The sequence below is a fragment of the Typopeltis vanoorti genome, chromosome 17, assembly GCF_054136105.1.
Source record: "Typopeltis vanoorti isolate ZY-2024b chromosome 17, IOZ_Tvanoo_1.0, whole genome shotgun sequence".
NCBI classification, from domain to species: Eukaryota; Metazoa; Arthropoda; class Arachnida; order Uropygi; family Thelyphonidae; genus Typopeltis; species Typopeltis vanoorti.
Window position 1 is genome coordinate 87,034,801 of NC_143565.1, and position 16,837 is coordinate 87,051,637.

Consider the following 16,837-nt stretch of genomic DNA (forward strand, 5'->3'; position numbering starts at 1 on the left):
TGCAAGAGTATATCATCCAGGTGTCACTACCTGGATGATATACTCTTGCAAAGTGCTCGCTCAGTGATTCCACTATTTTAACTAATTCGGTTACCTCCCTACCATCGGCATTCTTTAAAATCATTCTGCCATATACATTTTTTCTTTTACATGCAACATATCGAAAAAACTGTTTGGGATTCTCTTTAGCCTGCATGGCTAATGTTCTTTCATAATCCACTTTTGCTTTTCTTACCACACTCTTACCCTTCTGGCCTGCGCTTTATACCCTTCATGTGCCTGCCGGTCACCTTTCTCCTTAAATTCCCTCCACAGTTGTTTCTTTTTTTGCAGCTCAAGCTTAATGGTGTTATTTTAACCCCTACTTGATTTATTATTCGGACTCTAGGTATACAGTCAGTCATTGCTTCCTGCAAACACTTCTTAACTGCTTCCCATGCACTATCAACATCAAGCCCTTGAAGTTTTACATGCCATGGCACTGAACCAATCAAACTACTAAGCTTATCATACTTACCAGCCCGATAATTCCACATGTCGTCGTCGTCCGGTAGCATCCTCTAGCAAGAGGGTTGCAGCAGATGAGAAGCTCTTCTCTATTTCTCTCTGTCTGTCGCTTCCATCATTCTTAAACCAGTCCATTACACGATGTCATTAAACCACTCTAGTTGGTCTTCCACGTCTTCTGTTTCCCTCAACTTTCCCTTGTAATATAGTTCTTGTCAGGTGTCCCGAAGAACCTCTCAAAAGATGTCTTGCAAATCTGGTCTTTCTTTGCATAATATTCTTTATCAGTGTTCTTTCCATCCCAACTCGTCTTTAAACTTCTTGATTTGATATTCTTTCTGTATAGCTAATCTTTTCCATCTTTCTATAACACCACATTTCCAATGCATTAATTCTTTCCATCTCTCTCTTTCTGAGTGTCCATGACTCACTTCCATAACTTGCAATACTCCAAACTGTTGCTTTAACTATTCCAATTCTAATGCCTATTTTAGCGTTCTTGTTTATTAAAATTTTCTTCATTTCCATAAATGCCAATTTAGCTTTGCCTATTCTGTTTCTAATATCCAACTCTGAAGTTCCTTTCTCAGATCCAGCTACCTAAATATTGAAATCTTTCCACTTCTTCTAAAATCTTTCCTCCACATTTTATTTTTACATTATCTCCTATTTTTCTATCCATTATCATTATCTTGGTCTTTTTTGTGTTAATTCTTAGTCCATAATCTTTACAAGAGTTTTCAATTCTTTGAATAATTTGTTGTAACCCATTTTCACTTTCTGCCATCACCACTGCATCATCCGCATATCTTAAGTTATTAATGATTCTTACGTTTATTTTTATTCCTTCTTCTACATCCTCAAGTGCCTCTCTAAACATTTGTTCACTATAAAAGTTAAACAATAATGGTGATAACTTGCATCCTTGTCTGACTCCTCTCTCCACCGGGAATTCTCCTGTTTCCTCTCCATTTACACATACTGACGCTATTTGTGACCAATATAATCTCTTTAAAATTTCCAAGTCATAAGAGTCAATATCAGTATTTTTTAGAATGTCAAAAAGCCTTTCATGTTTCACTGTATCAAATGCCTTTTCAAAATCTAGAAATCCCAAAAACAACTTTCCACCATGGTTTAGTGTTTTCTCCCCAATAATTCTTAGACAAGTTATAGCCTCTCTAGTTCCTCTGTTGGTTCTGAATCCAAACTGTTCCTCATTCATTTTGTTTTCTATTTTATTCCTAATTCTCTCTAAAATTATTTGCACCAGAATTTTTGCTGTGTGAGTTATAAGACTTATCGTTCTAAAATTGTTACAGTCTAAAACTCCCATCTTTTTTGAAATGGGGATAAAAATTGATCTTCTAACCTCCTCTGGTAATTCTTGTCCTTCATAAATTCCGTTAATAATTTGCCATAACACTACCATACCTTTTTCACCTATATTCCTTATAAGTTCTATCTGTATACCATCTATTCCAGGCGATTTTCCTTCTTTCATCTTTTGAATTGCTAGATTCAATTCCTCCCTCATGATGCACAGTCTCTGCCCACTATGTTCTTTCCTTTGATTTTCTCCTCTTTCCCTGTCTTCATAAAGTTTACTTACATATTCTTCCCATCTCTGTAATATCTTCTCTTTTTCTATCAGAATTTCACCTCTTTCATTCTTGATTGCTCCAGTATTTAGCATCTTTCTCCTTCCTGTCATCATATCCATGTTTTTATAAACACCTGTATAACCTGTAACGCTCTCTGACCCCTAGTATTTTCCATTACATGCTGTCGCAGATAGTTATCCCTTAATAACCGCATAAAATCCAATTCCTTCCTCCCATGTGTCCTCTCCTCCTTCCAATCAATATTACCATAGTTGAAATCTCCCATAATAATTATCCTCCTTCGACTCATTTCTTCTATTTGCTCATGCATACTATCTCCACCATCTATTCCATCACCTGATCTATAGCGGCACCCAACTGTATATTTTGTTCTGCTAGTCTCAATCTCACACCAAATAGCCCCAAATGTGCTCTTTTCTCTATCCTGCAGTTCCACTTCTATTCTCCTTGGCTGCAGCTCATCAGCTATCATCAATAACACTCTTCCCCCCATTTTATTCTCCCTGTCACTCCTGAACACACCATATCCCTCACATTCAATCCCACTAGCTATATCATCTTCTGTCAGCCATGTTTCACTAATGCTAATAACCTGTGGCCTGGAAGTGCCAACCAAGGCTAAAAATTCTTCCATCTTGTTCCTAATACTTCTGGCATTAGTATACATAAATTGCAGAAGCCCATCTGTCCCATCTCTATTTTGATGCCTTATACTAACTATTCCATTCTGATTTCTTGTCCTTCGTACTCGCTCGGGCATATTACACACATTCATACACTCAACTGTCTTCCTAAAGTCTGCATATCTACTTCCCCCCCCCTTTAATAACTCTAGTTTCCCTGATTCTGCGCATCCACTTCCACTTCATTCAACAACACCTTTTCAAGTCTCCATACACCAAATCCATTCAAACGTAAACATCTTATATAAATCCTTTCGCCCATCGAGCTCACTCCACACATCCACAAATTCTACACCACTCCTCCTGCATAATCCGCGCATAAAGTCATTAGCAATTTTGGCCCTCCTTCTATACCCTTCACTATCATACCGCAGCAACAGACTCACCATCCTAACTCTCACTCTTCTCTTTTGCTACCTCAAGTAATTCCTTCAAATCCTCTCTCATAGCCATTTTGTCTCCTTTCAAATCATTCGTTCCTGCTACTATCAATTCTTTCACCCTCTGCTTTTGCATTCTAATTGACTTGCTTACATCCTTAATGTTCACACCAGGTTGGTATGATTTTGTCAAACTCTCATCTATCACACCTCTTACTAAAGAATCTCCGTACAACACTCGCTCTTTCATTTTGTTTACACTAACTATCATACTCTTATTTTTCTTATCATACTTTTGCCGTTTATTAGTTGGTACATTTGGTAAACATTTTTGTCAATGCTTCAGCTGCCGATTTGCCTTATGTATCACTCATTGCATCTGTTTCATCATTTTTATTATCTGTTAATTCATTCATTCATTCGTTCTGTATTTTTACCTTCATTCTCACTTTCAACGCCACTCTCACAGCTATCTGGTACTACCTCGCAAATATCACTATTCATACCTCGCATATCACTATTTTCTACATTCTCACTTTCAACAATGATATCACTTTCATGACCTGAAATACACTTTAAATCCTCACATTCCTTACATTTTCTGCACACATTCACTCCACTATCATTGTCTAACCAGACTCCAACCGCTCTCCTCAAAGCATACATTTTACAAATGCTACACTGAATAAAATCCTTTATATTAAAATTTTTGGACAAAGATTGGCGATCTGGAATGCATTGTATTCCTTCTTATCGGCACCATGTGCACGCTAATAATCGTATCTATTAAATTACTAATTGAAATAACTCAGAAAACACACAAAAATCACACAGACACGCTAAGATACGAAAAGTAAATAATACTACATAAGATTCAAGCAAATTTACCAATTATTACTTAAAATAATACTTATCTATTCAGGAGCTCTCTACAAAAACTGCACACCATGTAGCCCTTTAGTGGCGAACCCTGTTGCAGAAGTAGTCGTGAGTGTTTCATTGGTGAAGTGTTCATGGAGAGATATGATAGTTATCATGAACAATGGTTAGAGTAAGTCTCCCACAACAACGAATCTTTGACTCCAGGGAGATGCCCAAGAAATTATAATAATAATAATAGTATGCATATATACTGAGGTATATTGTATTGCATATAAACAATTATAGGAGGTGCTAACTCTAATGTCAGAATGGTGGAGGACAGGCTGTTGGACAATAGTTTTTCACACTTAAAAGAGTCCTTTATTTCTAAAATGCTTAAAAAAAGATTTTTCCCTTTCTTATTTTACAATTTTGCTTTTATTGGTAAAACAACTTGAACAATATATATATATATATATATATATATATATATATATACATATATACATACTGTATATATATTTGCTATAACTGTATCCTTTTAATGACAAAGGCAGGGTTAAGTCATTTTGAATTATAGCAAAAACAATTAAGACTGAGGTCACATACACAATTAACGTCTGCTAATTGTTTGTGCATGAAATGAAAAACTCCATACATATAAGACCAGCTAACTCATTTGCAGTGGCTAAATTGGGTAAAACAAAATTCCATCAACAGTACACATGGCAAAAAATGGCTGTAGGTTTCAATTATTGCAATAATGAATAATGTCATTATTCATTATTTTATTATTCACCTTTATTATTACCTGTCATTATTCACCATTACCTTTTTATGACTGTTTATTAATAATTTCTTTATTATTATTATTACCCCCAAGACCTCATGGAGTCAAAGATTCATCTGGGAGGTCCCTTTATCACACACACACAGCTCATCATACCATGTCTTAAACACACTCAAACTCCTTGCAGACACCACACTATGAAGCAAGGTATTCCAATCATTTACAACTCTGCACGAAAAAAACCTGCCTCTCACTCATCTACTCACACCCCTCTTTATACACTTTCCAGGGATGACCTCTGGTTCTCCCCTGATCTCCCACTATTTTCTGTAGAACTACTCCAACATTGATCCTATAACAATCCCTTATCAACTTGTAGGTCTCTATCATATCTCCCCTCTTCCTCCAGACTGCAAATTACATCTTCTCAATCTTTCCTCATACTCAACATTTCAGAGGTCAGAAACTATCTTAGTCAGTCATATTTGAACCCTTTCCAACATCTCTTCATCCTTCTGAAAACCAGGTGACCAAATCTGGGCACAATAATCCATATGTGGCCTAATCAAAGCCTTATGCAATGGAACAAGAATCTCCTTACTTCTACATGTCAGTGTCCTCCCCATCATTCTCAGAAGCCTTCGTGTTGTCTTCACAATTTTGGCTATGTGTCCTCTAAATTTTAGATCCTTATCCACTATCACCTGATAATTTCTTTACTTCTTTGTTATTTTCGTATTTTGTAGAATGAAAACTAACTGGCAGCAAGTGTCATATAATGATAATGATCAATAATTGATACAAATTAATATTCCACATTTTCTTTAACAAATGAAAATAAGACTATACTTACAAAAGGAGAATCTAATGCAACATTGGAAATGGAAACTGCACCATCAATCAGCAGTGATGCTCCAAGGGTATTATGTATCCGGTAAATAAAATCACAGAATTGTTTACCATTAACCCATACTCTGTAACTAGTTTCTGTTGCTGCGATAAGCACAACATATGCATGCCCTGCAACAAATATTTCATCTTTTATGCGCTGTTCATCACCCCAAATTCCTGATTTTTCCGAGTTCAGTACGACAACTTTTTCTTTCAAGCGTGGGTCAAAGTGAAAGCAATAATCAGGATTGTCTCCCAGTGAAGCTAAGAAATTTATAGAGAATCTATAAAGAAATAATGAAATTAGTTGTACATATTGTATGCATAGATACAAACAGTGACATAACTATTATGCTGTTAACCCCCTACACCGTTGTGTTCAACCCATCAATCGTAGAGCGATTTTTGGTCGATATCTTGTGTATTCCTCCTTACTTACAAACTGAATTAAAACTGAAAACATAATATTTTATTTATCATTATTTTGTATTATTTTTAATTCGCTTTAAGTGAATTGGTATTGTTTATTTATTTTTCGTTAAAATTGTGAAATCAGTAATTTTCTTATAAGTCCGGGTATATGAATTAATTTGGATCAGTGGAAGTCAAACAGCGAGCTGAGTGAATACAATTATAAGTAAAGTGTAAAAACTCGATTGTAGCTTAAATATTAAATATTCCAAAGCATTACATCGATTTTTTACTTAGGTTAAGTCCCATGTGAATATTGTAAAAAAATAAACTTTGTTTGTCATGGTATAGTTTGTATTAGATGTTTTTGTAAATAACTCTTTTGAAGCTAACTGTATATACTGCTTTAATAAGAATATGTTAGAGTGTTAAAAGCAAAGGCAATGTTTTTGTCACCAAAGCTGTACATGGCGGCATTAGAAAGATTGTTATTGAAACTTGTATGTATGAGAAAGGCTTGCAGGCTCGAAGTGTAAACATCTCCGAAGTCAGTCAGAAAGAGTTCAAACAACTTTCCGATGGCCGGCAACTTACAATTAAAAGAAAGCAGAGGAGAACCAAAGATGTGCCAAACTTGAAACTTAAGATGAAAGACTCATACCGATTCTTTGGGGGTTGCCAAACTTCATGCGAGGTCTCAGAGGAGGTCTAATAAAAAGGGACTGAAGCAAGCAGAAGGGGTCCCGGTTTCAGAATTGCTGTCAGAGAGGAGGCCACCTGATCCAGAGTCGCCATCAGAGAGACTGTCCGGATCCATGTTGGTTCGAGACGTCGCTAGAGAGAGAGAGACTACTTCTAGGCCGCAGACAAAGTTTCAAATTGCCGAAAGGAAGAGTTCCAATTGCCAGAGAAAGGTTTCCAGGCCAGAGAGAGGGATCCAGTTAACAGCAGTTCTAGCTGTTGAAATGGCAGAAAAAGAAGGCTGTCGTCCAGGCATTTTTGGTGAGCCCAAGCAGAGGAGAAAAGGTAAGGCAAATTTCCCGAAGCACCTTTGCTCGTAAGTTTTTCTTTTCACTGAGGGAAAGTAACCTTTTGCCGGAGCTGAATGAGCGCACAGCCCGCTACATTCCGATGAAAATCAGCCAAGCCAAAATTTCCTGAAGAAGATCTGAGACTAAAGAATTGCCATAGAACTTTTAGTGAAAGACTTTTGACTGAATGCGAGATACAGAGCCTTTGTAAGTTCAAAACTTTTATATAATTCCTGTTATAGTTGATACAAGAAAGACTTTTAAGATATATATGTTTAACAGTGTTAAGAAATGTCCATAAGAGAATCAATTGGCATGTTAGAGGTTGATATCAAATGTGTAAAGATAACTTAACACAAATTTAGGTAACCTCTTTACGAGTAAGCTTAGAGATTAATAAGTAAAAATTTGTAAACCGAGAGTAGGTAACCTTATGTGTTAAAGAAAGTATTTAATGTTGAAGAAAGCAGGTTCTAATTTTTTGCTAAAGAGTTTTTATAGATGGATAGAGAAAGCAATCGCCTTAACATTAAAATTGTGTATATTTCATAGTAATGTAAATAATTCTCATTTGACTTTCTTGTTAAAAGAGTGCTGCCTGTTTGTTTATTTACAACTGCACTGTTTCTAAAATAAATCGGACTTGTTGAGCGGGAATCTAAGTGAGTTGGCCAAAGCGTGAAATTAAGAAAAAGAATAGACCACGACTGTTTGTGAAAGTTTTAATGTAGGAATTTGAAATCTACCAGCTGTATATTTGAGTGTTTTTTGCTAATCAAAGATATTAGTGGTGCAGTCTCATTTTAAATAAATTTTCTGATATCTTAGGCATAAGACTCGTAACAAGAGAGATTCTGAGAGAGAGAAAGCGCACACAGCAAATTAGAATAACGGAGAATAAAGTATAGAGTAAAAGACATCACAAGTAATTAATAGAAATTGCAAGTATACAAAGTTAAATAATAATAAAAGTTTACAATGTCTCAATAATGACTGGTTTTTGTTATACGTCTACAAAAGTAGACGTATAACAAAAGTACATTGTATGCGTTTCGTTTAATTTGAGGATAATCATGAGTGTATCAAAGAAACCAAAGACATATCATTTTCACAAGGCATGGGAAACAGATTTTTTCTTTACAATGGTAAATGGAAAGTGTTGTTGTTTGATTTGTAATTCATCTGTAGCAATTCCAAAAAAAGGTAATATTGAGACATTTTCGATCGCTACATGCAAAATATGATGAATATTTTCCCACAAATTCCGAAATACATAAATCAAAAATTATCAATTTAAAGGCAGGACTTTCTGGACAACAAAATATGATTTCGAAAGTAATAAATAAACCAATATCAGTCACCATTGCATCTTTGAAAGTGTGTCATTTATTAGCAAGAGCAAAAAAGCCTTTACTGATGGAGAGTTAATAAAAGAATCGTTCCTTGCAGCAGCAGAATCTTTATTTTCTGATTTTAAAAATAAAAATGAAATCATTTCGAATATTAAAGATTTACAACTTTCCAGAACAATGGTTATGAGAAGAGTTGAAATTTTAAGTGTAGATCTGAATACTCAGTTAATGTCAGACATTCACCAGTGTGTTGCGTTTTCATTACAATTTGATGAATCAAACAACTTCACTGATATTGCTCAGTTAATGGTATTTATTCGCATGGTATTTCAAGGTTATTCAAGTAAAGAAGAACTTTTGAAAATTATACCATTATTGGGAAGGACTACGGGAGAAGACATTTTTTTGGCATTTGATGATTTTGTGAAACAACATAAACTTCCGCTTTTTAAACTTGTATCTATTACTACTGATGGTGCTCCTGTAATGATAGGTAATAAATAAGGCTTCATTTCATTATGTAAAAACGATGACAAATATCCAGATTTTTTAACGTACCACTATATTATTAAACACAAAAGATGTTTTGGCTATTACATTTAAAATTGTAAATTATGTTCAAGGAAAATCCCTGCAACAGCAGTTATTTAAATTATAGGCAGATGATGATAGGGAACTTCTGTTGTACAATAATGTTCGCTGGCTCAGCAGAAGTCAATTTTTAGAAAGATTTCTTGTATTAATTAACGATATAAAAATTTTCTTGATGAAAAAGGAGATATTTATCCACAATTGAGTGATAAAAAATGGTTTTACACTTATCATTTTTAGTAGAATTCTGTATGAAATTAAGCAATTTAAATTTAGAGTTACAAGGTAAAGATAAAAATTTAATTGACATGTTAAGTTCAATAAAAACTTTCCAACAATACTTACTTTTATTAAAGAAAAATATAAATGACTGCGAATTTAGACATCTCCCACATTTACTAAAATTTTTTGAACAAAATCAAGAAATGCTTCACTATGATTTAAAAGAATTTATTCGTGAAATAGAATTAGTTGAGGAAGAAATAAATTCAAGATTTAAAGATTTTAATAAAACTGAAATGATTGTATCTTTTATCAATAATCAATTTCAAGAAAATTTGAACATCACAGAAATTTCAAATAAAATTAGTGGGCTGTTTGATATAAACCAAGCTGAAGTAGAACTTGAGATAATAAACATTCAGAATAGTTTGCATTTAAAATCAATAAACAATGAAGTCATCTGGAAGTATGCACATGAAAAATTCCCAGTATTAACTGATATTGTGCGAAAAATTCTGTCGTGTTTCGGATCGGCATACTTGTCAGAATCCGCTTTTTCAAATATGAACGGCATAAAAAATCAATCAAGAAACCAAATTACAAATGATCATTTGGATGATTGTCTGCAATTGGCTACTTCTGTCAACTTGACTATGAAAATATTACGAGGTCCAAACAATGCCAAATTTTACATTAACTTTTTTTTTTTTTAAATCAACCAGCATTTCCTATATCTTGTGAGTTTGTAATCAATCTATTGTTTTTTCTAACTGGTTTTCCAAAATAGAGAAATAAATATTTTATTCCAATATATTTGTTGTATTAAAATAATTAAAAGTGATAAATGAATTTTTAAATACAAAAATAAAGTTTTTAGTAGTGTATTTTTTTTTAGTTGTTTATTTGTGAGTAATCAGGTATCAGGTTTGGGAAAATTGATCTATAATAGAGAGTAGATCAGCGAATAACTTTTTATAGAAAAGTAGCTTGCGTAGTAAAAAAGGTTGAACACCACTGCCCTACACCCTCCTACCATTCTCCAAAAAAAATTCCTTTCTTCCTTCATAGATGACACTTCATTCTTCAACCACCCTATGAGATATGCTCTTTGTTGTACTAAGTCACAAAAAGTTGGTACAAACCAAGCTCTGTGATTTACTCACTTTCAATCCATCCTCATTCACAATTTAGTCTTGAATGCAATCTCAGCTACTTCTGAACTCTTCAGTGTTATTAGATGAAAATCCAGGCAACCAAATCTGCGCCCAACAATCGTGATCAGTAAACTATATAGTAGCATAATCATTGCTTCAGCCATATTCCAGGTAGTCTTAATCCTACAATCATCTTACCAAAATGACATGTGCCACTCATCCCACGATGAGTTTCTTGACTCCATGGAGGTCTGTTGATGATAATATTTCCATATTCTCAAACCAAGGTGCAAAACTTAGTCAATATTAAAACAACCTCCTTTCTCCACTCATTTGTTCATAGTCAATTCAAATCCTACTCAAGAGACATTGCATCAGAATTTTCTGCTATATATATCTCTCTCCTCAATTCTTAATGAGAAAAATTCTCTCCTACATACCTTAATATAATTAATATATTGTTACGTCGCAGTTTTTCTTTTTATTTATTTATTTTTATTTAGCGTATGATGTACAGGTCTTAAAATAAAACATACAAATTACATAAAACAGCATAAAAACAATTGTAAAAATCATGTTAAAATTGGTACACTAGGTTGAAATGATTAAACATCAAAATTAAGAATCAGGAGTCAGAGCTTAATCCTTAAATCCCGGATCCACTCCAGAGATTCTGGGGTCAGTTTAAAAAAGTCCTCTTTAGAAACCGAGAATGAATAGATAATGCACTCAAGCACAATGTGATTGATAGTCTGGATCCCTCTTCTGCATTCACAGTTTGGAGTATCAGACCAGTTCCATTTATGCAAGAGATACTTACATCTCCCATGTCCTGTTCTGATCCGATTTAAAGTGGTCCATACATGTCTAGGGAGATTGAAGCCCTCCAGACGAGATGTGTGGTTTTTCTTTAAATCTATGTTACTATTATCCCTCTTGTGTCAACTAAGAATGAGATCTCCAGTCTATTTCTCTGGGGCCGTCTCCTTTTCGAATTCTGACAAATTTGTTTGTTCCAGCTGCGCCAGTCAGAGTCCTAGGACATAAGAATTCTTGCTCAGAGAAACTTTCCCAGAGTTCTAACAGCTACCTAAATTTGTTAAATATATATAGCATCTGTAGAGATCTCAGTTTGCAGTCATGGCCCTATCCTTTCTAATTATTCTATACCTTCCCCTCATGCATAGGTTCAAACTTTTATGAGTGGTAAATTAGTCTCATGCTCAAGCAAAACTAAAACATGTTTATTAAAGATCTAATGAGTTCACAATTAGGTTTAAACATATCAAAAGGTCATCACAATACCTATACTAAATCAACTGACAATCATAAATGAACACTCAAGTTAATGAACATATAACTCATATCCTCTGGTCAATTAAAACACACTTAGTATGGGAAAATACAAATTTACAATTTTAACTTAAGCTAACACAGACCCCCCACAACATTAATTAGGTCTCACACAAGAACTTAAGTCCTCCGATTACCAGTCCAATGTAACTAACAAATTACAATGCATATAAGTCATTCAAAAAGTTCTCTAGGTAATTGTCCATTTTTCTTCCAACTAGAAATTGATTCACCCTTTTCCTTGAATGCTAATTGCTAATAAAATAAGAGAATTCTGTACATTTTCACCACCGCATGAGATTACCATGTCCCCTTTATCTGTCCTTTACTGTTAGATACTTTATTACTTCAGTAGGTTGTGTCCACATGGAGGTTACTTCGCTCATCCCGTACAACCATTTTCTGCACTCTGCTGGGCAAACGCTCATCTCGCTGGTCACTATCGTCAAACTGCCTGTCTCCCTGAAGGAACATTCCGTTGTCTCATTTCAGTAGCACTTCTACCGATGGTCTGAGTCAGTGGACACATCTCGCGAACAGCTCACCCAATACTTGCCAGTCAGCAATGGGGAGAAACTTGACGTCCAAAGTCGTAGAATTCCCTTCCACTGGTCAGCATCGTGGGTTCTAATGAAAACAGGAACAGAAAAAAATGGGGCTTGAAACCCGCATTTATTATCCCTTGTTGCGCCCTCTTTTTTCATTGCAGAAGTTTTCTCACGGCACCTTCCTATTGGTCCTTAAGTTGTTTAGTCACAACTTTTCTCCTCAAGAGCGCTCTTTTTGGAGAACGCGAGTTCAATTTGCTTTCCACGAATGCCTTCGCTTTGGGCATTATGCTTATCATGGGTAACTCACACACAATCTTTGGACTTTGTTTGCATTGACATACATTTTGCATAGAGTATTTTTTCTTACTAGTGTTTTCAAACAACAATATTTCTATCTACACAGACGAATTCCTCCTTTTTTTTTGTACTTCATTTTAAGGTAATTCAATTATGTTCTCTATTAACAATTTGTTTCTTTACTAACAGTACAAGTATTTCTTGATTATTATTGTATTCTTGTTAAATCTTGAATGAATGAATGAATGATCCTTTTGATAAAAAAGGTCCTTATTCAAGATCTAACAATATTCTTATTCAAGAATTTACTTCCAGGATTGACTTTTGTTCTCTCCATGTCATGAAATAAAAAATATCCCCTGTAGGCACTGTTCTATAAGATCCATTATGTCTTTTAGCCAAAGTGCAAAACTTTACATGAGAACAATAAATGATTTGTCTTGATGAATATGAAGATTTTTGACCAGTAAAAATAATTATAATGAGAAATACACTGGGTTTATTTATTAATAATAATATAAAAAAATAAAAACCGACTTGTTTCGCCACAGATACTAGTGGTTTCTTCAGGGTTGAGATAAAAATACAATAAAAGGCTATCATGAACTACAACATTACTCAAATACAGAACATGTAGTTCTCATTTTCAACTCATATTATAAGGAGTTGAAAACAGGAACCACATGGAGTGTGGGAGATGGTACTGGTTAGCTATTGTTCAGCAATGTGTGCAAGATAGTTGACTGAAAAGTTAGTCTGATGTGCAGAAAGATCTAATAAGCAATTTTCAAATATTATGCAGGATCATTCCTTGGTTAATATTGTGTGCCTTGTGTATTTTAGATTATTTTATGTCCGAGAAGTGAAGTTTTCCTGTATGTAAGGCATGGAGCTCTTATCCCATTCGACGTTATGATGAGTGTGGGAGAAGTGAAAAACTGATTTGTCAATGGTCTATTCAAATCTTCTTTCTTGAAGGGATATCATGAAACTCCCCCTCATAATCAACCTTCTAAAGTCCTGATATTATTTTTAACTGTCCACCTTTAGAACTTCAGTTCCACATTTTGTCAAAATCCAAGTGACTAAATCTGATAGTAAAGATACAGGTTTTTTTTAAGTTATCGTAAAGGAATAACTTCCTTACTCCATTCTGCTCATCGATATATCTCTTTTCAACATTGTAGTGATCCCATTAGGATATGTTTACTACTTTTAGAGCATGTCTCTTAAACTTAAATTTCTTGTTCACCTGGAACCTTTGTCACTTCAATTTATTAGTTATTCCAATTGATGTGATTCAGAGATGACTAAAATGTAAAAATTTACAATTGGCAATACCAAATCTCTATCCAATGTCATTCTGCTCAGGTCATTCTGAACAGGGATGCTATTATTATTATTATTATTATGATATGACACCTCCACGGAGTCCAAAGGCTCATTGCTCATTAAGGAGATCCAAACTATCCACACAATATCTGTCATACCTCTCCTTGAACTCACTGACAGGAAGTGTAGTCACAAACTGGCTTTGGCAACTCATTCCACTCATTCACCACTCTCTCTCTCCAAGTGGAAAAGCTAGCCTGCACACACCCTTGCTAACTACACTGTTACTCAATTTCCAGGGATGACCTTCTGCCCCCCCCTCCCACTTCTGTCCAAGGGCTAAAATATTTCCTCTGCATCAGTCCTATTAAGAATGAAATTTGGAGGAAGATAGCAAAGTGGAAGCAACACAAGATGAATGTTGGTAATAATCAGTTACATGAAGAGTACAACGAGCGGGCCAGAAAGGTGACTTGTACTTTTGCTATCAAGTGCAGTATGAGCAGAAATTAGCCAAGAAAAATCCTAATGAGTTCTTTTGATATTTGGTACAAGAAAGAATGACTACAGACAGTTGATATTTAGTTGATGGCAACAGTATATTGATAACTGATGCAGAGGATATAGTCGAAGTATTTAATGAGCAATTTATCAGAATATTTCATCCTTTTGTAGGCAATATCGAAGAAGCTGGAGTGAAAGAGAAGGAGGGACTGATAGTGAGTGAGTGAGTGAGCAGAAAGTATATGAAGAATTAAGTAAACTTGGCATCAATAAGGAAATACGATTTGATGATATATATCACTATGTGTTTTTTGAAGGAATGCTCTAGGGCAGGGCTATCCAACCTTAGGTAATGTGAGGGCCGCATTAGAAAAAAAAATTTATGCAAGGGCTGCATCATAATGCATCTCTAGTAATCTGGTGAGCAGCAGTGACATAACCGCGAAAACTAAACAAACAAACAACACTAATTGCACACTAATCATGCGCTCACATTTCCCGTGAGCGCCCAGAGCATGTATGTTGGAACAAAACAGTGTAAGAACTAATTATATGAAGAGCCAAAGGCTTCAATTCGGTGACATGAAATTATTTAAGTTAAGGGATATTACATCCCATATTGTTTCATAGCCGAATAAGAAATGCAAAGATTTTCATGCCGAATATAGAAACTATATAAAGTTTGGCAAGTCCAAGCGTAAGCAAATACCTGGATAGCACACCACATAACCCATTTGGTAGTGCAACACTGAGGCAACTCATAGCAAGGGTGAAGCAAGCTCCGATCACCGTTCTTGGTATTTACTCATAATGTGAAACCCAGCTCCTAGGAGCTATATTACTGTTCTACATTATGAGAGAAGGTCACTACCCAGACCGGTTTCAACCTTTTTTGTATAGGTGAAGCAGGCTCTAAAAATAAGACGATCCTGAAGGATTGCCCAACTCAGCATTGTTCCACTGTGACAGGCTCACCCTATCACCAAGAAGAACTTCTCAGCTTTGGCACTACCCAGTGGCAGGTTCACCCCCACCACCAAGCAGAGCCATAATCTCAGCGGTGGCCCCCACTCAGAGACAGGCAAAAACCTACCTCCAAGTGGAGCCTCTCAAAGCCAGATCTGCCCTGCACCGCACCAGTTTCCACCCTCATTGGGGTCTCATCAGTGAGTAGGTAGACCTAGATAATACCAAGTTTGTAGCAAACAGAACTCACATACCCTACTATAAGAATTGCCAAAAAGGTGTCCTAATAAATATACTAATTATATGAAGAGCCAAAGGCTTCAATTCGGCGACGTGAAATTATTTAAGTTAAGGGATAATACATCCCATATTGTTTCATAGCCGAATAAGAAACTCAAAGAGTTTCATTCCGTTATATGTCTCAATGATTGAAGCTAGGGATTTGGAAGTAGTGGTAGATAGAGAGTTGAAACTCAGAGGGAATATTGCTAAGGAGACCAGGATATATATTTCATAAGATAACTTGGTTTTTGAAAAACAAATAGAGATATTAAAGTGTAAGAACGCTTCTTTGACACATCTAATTGAAAAACACGCGAGTATAGAGTGATGTAAAAACACCAAATAAAATTATCAACATCAAGATTATCGATTAGTGATAGAATTAAAATATCTAATACGCATTTGATTCAAATTGTTATTTTATTTTTTCGCTCATGAAAATCAAACCCCACAATCAGGCCGCACAAAATCGCACCGTGGACCGTATGCGGCCCGCGGGCAGTGATTTGGACAGCCCTGCTCTAGGGAATTAACAACACCCTTGGCACACCTGTTTAACATGAATTAATCTCAGCAAGTCCCAAAAGAGTAGAATGTGGAAAAAAATGTTCAACTTCACAAAGTTGCAGGGATAAGACTGAGGTTACAATAATAGCCAATCTGTGTGTTGGGGTTCTGGATAAGGTGTTAAAAGAGGTTGTGAGGACCAGGATTCAGAACTTATGTGGTACATAAGCAGATTGCTGAATCTGCTTATGTACTACAAGCAGGGGGATGGATTCACTGGATAAGGGAGGTGCATATAAAACAGTATACTTGGATTTTTCAAAAATCTTTGATAGAACAAACTAAATTGAAACAGATGGGATTGCATAAGAGACTGGTGAACTGGATAAGTAATGGATTGTCAAATAGATATTAACAGGTTGTGTAAAGGGATGTGATATTCCAAAAAGGGAAGGTCCAAAAGAGAGTGGGGCTATTATTATTTAGCTTGCATGCTAATGATAGTGGAATAGGCTTAACTGGAGATATGCAGTTGTTTTGCCAAAGT

General features: G+C 35.3%; 1 protein-coding gene across 2 annotated transcripts in view; it reads right to left on the reverse strand.

Moving 5' to 3' along the window:
• The window catches only part of LOC150097601 (32 kDa beta-galactoside-binding lectin-like), a 144,022-nt gene that overhangs the window by 27,619 nt on the left and 99,566 nt on the right, over positions 1-16,837 (reverse strand). For both annotated transcript variants that reach the window (XM_090407758.1, XM_090407759.1), the window contains one exon: positions 5,700-6,021. In XM_090407758.1, coding sequence (XP_090263884.1) covers positions 5,700-6,021 — 322 coding nt within the window. The remainder of the gene's footprint in view (positions 1-5,699; positions 6,022-16,837) is intronic.